General features: G+C 37.8%; 1 protein-coding gene across 1 annotated transcript; it reads left to right on the top strand.

Annotated features, from left to right (window-relative positions):
• The first annotated feature begins 1,858 nt into the window (after window positions 1-1,858).
• On the top strand, window positions 1,859-3,300 carry LOC306849962 (uncharacterized protein). The gene is made up of 2 exons (XM_079385356.1): window positions 1,859-2,911; window positions 3,259-3,300. The coding sequence occupies exon 1, from the start codon at window positions 1,998-2,000 to the stop codon at window positions 2,874-2,876; it is 879 nt and encodes a 292-aa protein (XP_079241482.1). The 5' UTR covers window positions 1,859-1,997; the 3' UTR covers window positions 2,877-2,911; window positions 3,259-3,300.
• Window positions 3,301-4,896: the final 1,596 nt, after the last annotated feature.

The following is a 4,896-nucleotide window of genomic DNA, read 5'->3' as shown; positions in this document are numbered from 1 at the left end:
TGGCACTCCAAACAAGTTGTCTCAGTCCGCAGATTGTGGTGCGACACAGCAATTGCCATGGAAACGACCTTGGCCGGAACCCAAACGCTCGACAATCACAAGGTGTTTGTTGAGGGGGGAGGGAAGAAAGAGCGTCTCCCTGCAGCATTCATCCGGGGAGTTAGATTCCAGAGCAACCTTGCCCAGCTGTTCTGTTGTTTTGGGAAGCCGAAAAGAGATAAGATTGTTTGGTCTTTGGGCGAACAGCTGCCTTCTAATTTCACAGCTATTCTCATTGTCCATTCTGATCTCCTTGTCCATCAATTTTCCTTTCCAAAGCCGAGAGCTTAGCCGTGATCGAATCCATATAGTCTCTGTCTCAGAGCTGACCGCTCTGCCAACTGCTTCAATCATGACGGGCAGCCTTGTGAGGTTTTGGACAGCTGTTCCCGTCTCCTGAATTCTCCTATAACTCAGGGCAACGCCTAATCCAAACAGCAGAAACCCAGTTATCATGGTTCCGAATAGGTAGATGTCTTCAATGTCCTCCACGGAAAGAGCCGCCAGACACACGACCCGCCACCTCTCCCATGCGTCCATCGTGTAGCCAGCTGCGAAAGTCCCAGCAGGACACTTGGGTTCTCCCGATCCCAAACTTCTAGTCGAGAAGATGGTGTCAATTGCGTTAAGAGACCAGTTGATCAGATCCATAATTTCGGTTTTGTAGAATAGTGCAGAGAGAGTCAGCAAATACATATAATCAGCAAATACATATAATCTAGCCACATGGAGTACATGCTAATATTATGAGAATACTCATCACATTATAGTGATTCACCAAAGATTTGTATTTTTAAAATAAACAAGTAACATCTAAGAAATAATTTGTGTAACAGGACAATATATTTATAATAACGCACCCAGCCACCGCTACAGTATCATCAAATATACAGAAAAGAAAATAAGACCACATGCTTCCGATCATTTCATTGCCTACAGAAGATCCTGATGTTGCAATATTATGTTGAAAATGTGTCTTGTGGAATTTTCCCAGTTTTTTAGAGGGGGGAATGTGTTATGGTAACAGGACTGAGTGAAAACCTGGGAACACGACTAAAATGTGTATTTTATCCAAAATGTTATAAATTTATTTTGAAATAAAGGTATTTACAGCACAGATGGGATATGGAGGCACACAAAAATGCTAAATAAAAATGTTTTCTATAGGATTTTAAACATTATATTTCAAGTTAAAATGTAGCGTTAGACACTGGGGACATGTACAAATGCTATATTTTCAGTGTTTTAGGTAGTTTTTTATAGATTTTTTAATTATATATTTTAGTTTGCAGTTAGATTAATGTGCAGTACACTTTGCTTAATAATAAAATGTATTTTATCATTCATTTTTATGCATGTTTGTACCTATAATGTCCTGGGGACACAAATGGCACCCATTCGGTGGAATGGCCCATTTATAGTTGATTTTGATTCTATAATAATAAGCAGACACATGCACTCTTTGTATGTTACACTGCTAATATTAGTCATAAACATCCTTTATTGCTATAAAAAATACCATGAGCTGCATACAAAACACATACAGAAAATATATCGTCATAATCATGTCTATTTGCATTCATATTTCATGTGTAGAAAATGTTTCACTCTATTTTTTTTTATATTTTAGATTATAAAGGGAACACTCTTTTCAGGCATTCTGCCATGCCAAATCATGCACACAGCAGCCTATGTAACCGGCAGAGTAGTCTGTCTGGTTGAAGTTTGTCCCTCTGCAGCTACGGTACCCCTCTGATGTCACCCAGCTAGCCGTGAGTGGCTAAACAACTAATTGGCGTGGCTTTGGGGGCGCGCAAGATGGCGCCGTGAGCACAGGTGTTGAGTTATAGCGCTCATCAACAAAGTTGAATCTGAGGAATAAAACGGACATTTCTTTATCAATTTACGCTTTATTTGGATGTTAAGTGTTACTCGTGTACCACACTCTGTTCAGAAACATGTCAGCTGATAAGAAAAGAAAGAATTCTGTGACGAAGAAGAAAGAAATGGCTGCTGACAAGGAGACGAGAGCTAACTCTGAAACTGCCTGCAACGTTTTAATTGACAGTTGTCACGACTACTATAAGTCTGAAGAGAAGATGGAAATTTCGGTGTTGTCAGTAGAAGATTTTCCCTCGCTTCCTTCAACTCCTCTGAAGCCTCCTCACAAAAAAGGACGTGGTGAGTCCGCTGACGACATTATCACGAAACTTTCTGAGCTAATCAACATGAGGTCTGATAAACTGGAGTCAATGGTTGCGGCGAATACTTCTCACATTGCTGGTTTGAAAGAAAAGCTGAACTCTGTATGTGAAGATGTGAATGAAGTGAAGACCAAAGTTTCCCAGGTCGAGTCATCACTTTTGAAGGAGAGTAATCGAATCGACGTCTTGGAGTCACGCATCACTGAATTGGAGCGGTACTCTAGACGCTGGAATCTGAAATTACAGGGCGTGCCAGAAAACATCGATGAGAAGAATGTGAGGAAAGAAGTGATTCGCATCTGTCAGAATTTACTGCCAGAACACAGTGATCGTCTTCCGGATGTGATTGACACAGTGCATCGTGTTGGAATGAAGAAAGTGAATTATACCCGTGGTATAATCATCCAGTTCTCCTCGCGTACACTCCGAGCAGCAGTATGGGCGGCAGCCAAAAATTCCGCATATCTACGGGAAAAAGGTCTGCGTTTCAGAGAGGATCTCTGTAAGGCCGACAGAGAAAGCAGGATGAAGTTGTGGCCACTAGTAGATGAGGCACGTAAAGCAGGAAAAATTGCCTATTTTGTAGCCGGTCGTGCTTTCGTGGAGAAAAAGGAGATTTTTCCATCAGGCTGATTAATCTCATTTTTGAAATAAGGTTTCATGTTTATGTACGTATATATACATAGTATATATATATATATATATATATATATATATACTTTTTTTTTTTCTTTAGAAACAAATAGTTTATTTCTTGGGCTCTTCGTCCGTTAATGTCCAAAGCAGTCATAGTTGACGCAGCACTATGTTCTCACCACAGTTTATAGCTGTCTTTAAGCTTTTGTTCTAAGGAACTTGTTCAAGTGATTTATTTTTTTATTTTTTCCAAATCTTGTTATTTTGATGTCTTTATCTATAACTTCTCTCAATGCCAGGGGACTAAGGAACAGTTTAAAACGGAAAGCCATTTTTTTATTTGCCAAACAATATAAAACAGACTTTTGTTTTCTTCAAGAGACTCACAGCATCTCTGAGGATGTGCCTTTTTGGAAATCCCAGTGGGGAAATGACATTTTTTGTTCTCATGCTTCTCAACGGTCAGCAGGTGTTTGTACACTCAAAAACTTATTTGCTGGCAAACTTCCTTATACAGACTTTGATACCAATGGACATTTTATTTGTCATGTTATTCAAATTCAGAACTTTAATTTCATTGTTATGAATATCTATGGGTACAATTTAAAAACAGAGAATGATGTTCTTTTTGATAAGTTAGAAGAACAAATTGTTCATTGGTTAGCTAAATACCCTGATGCACATATACTCTTAGGTGGTGACTTTAATATCACATTAGATAATTTGATTGACAGATGGCCTCCTGGTTCTTGTACTAATACGAATATAAAGCTAAAAATGTTAATGCAAAGATTTGATCTGATTGATGCATGGAGAGTTAAGCATCCTCACACCAGAGCCTTTACCTGGTGTAATAACTCAAGGTCTAAGCAATCGAGAATAGATTTATGGTTAGTTTCCCGTACACTTGAAGACAATCTGAATACTGATATTTTATCTACCCCGTTAACTGATCACAAAGCAATACGTATCCATATTGATTTACTACCAATGTCTACTTCTAAAATTCATAACTCTTACTGGAAACTTAATAGCTCTGTACTTAAGCATGAAACTGTTACTCTTAAGGTAAAGGAGTTAATTAATTTATTCTGGACTAAAGCTAAAGCAGAAAGGATTTATGGGAAACATTGGGAGTTGCTTAAATTTGAATTGGGCAAGTTTTTCCGAAGTTATTGTAGTAATATTGCTAAACTCAACAGAGCACAAGAAGAGAACATAATTTCCACCATTGCATACCTGTCATCTAAAAGTCCTGATAGCTTATCTGTGGAAGAAAGTAACAGTCTTGTTGAGTGTCAGTACAAATTGGATGAACTTTATAAACTAAAAGCTGAAGGTGCTTTTGTAAGGTCCAGAAGACGCTGGCTTGAAGAAGGAGAACAAAATTCGGCTTACTTTTTTAGGTTGGAAAAATCTCTAACTAAAAATAATATATATCAGTTGAAAATAGGTAACTCTATCTCTGAAGACCCAAAAGAAATTGCCAAACATTGTTCTGAATTCTATAAGAATCTTTATAGCAGTCAGTTCTCTTATGACAGCACTATATCCTTTATGGACTCTATAGATAATATAAACTATATTAGTGATCCTGATAAAGCTTTTTGTGATCGTCCCATCACATTAGCTGAGGTCCTTGAATCAATCCAATTTTTAAAGGTTAATAAATCGCCAGGCATAGACGGCCTTACTTCGGAATTTTACCAAAAATTTGCAAAAGATTTGGCCCCTTTTTTATTAGAAGTTATATACGAAAGCATTAGGGTGGAGTCTCTCCCACCTACCCTAACTCAAAGTTTAATAACTCTCATCCCCAAGCCTAAAAAAGACTTATTACTAATAGACAATTGGCGTCCAATCAGTCTTTTAAATTGCGACTATAAAATTATTGCTACAATCTTTGCAAAACGTTTAAAAATTATTTTACAGGACATAATAGATGAAACACAATCAGGCTTTCTAAAAAACAGACACATCTCAAACAATATTCGGTTGGTTCTTGATTTGTTAGATT

The sequence above is a fragment of the Barbus barbus genome (assembly GCF_936440315.1).
Source record: "Barbus barbus genome assembly, chromosome: 30".
NCBI classification, from domain to species: Eukaryota; Metazoa; Chordata; class Actinopteri; order Cypriniformes; family Cyprinidae; genus Barbus; species Barbus barbus.
The sequence above is the reverse complement of the archived record's forward strand: the minus strand, read 5'-3'. Positions and strand labels throughout refer to the sequence as shown.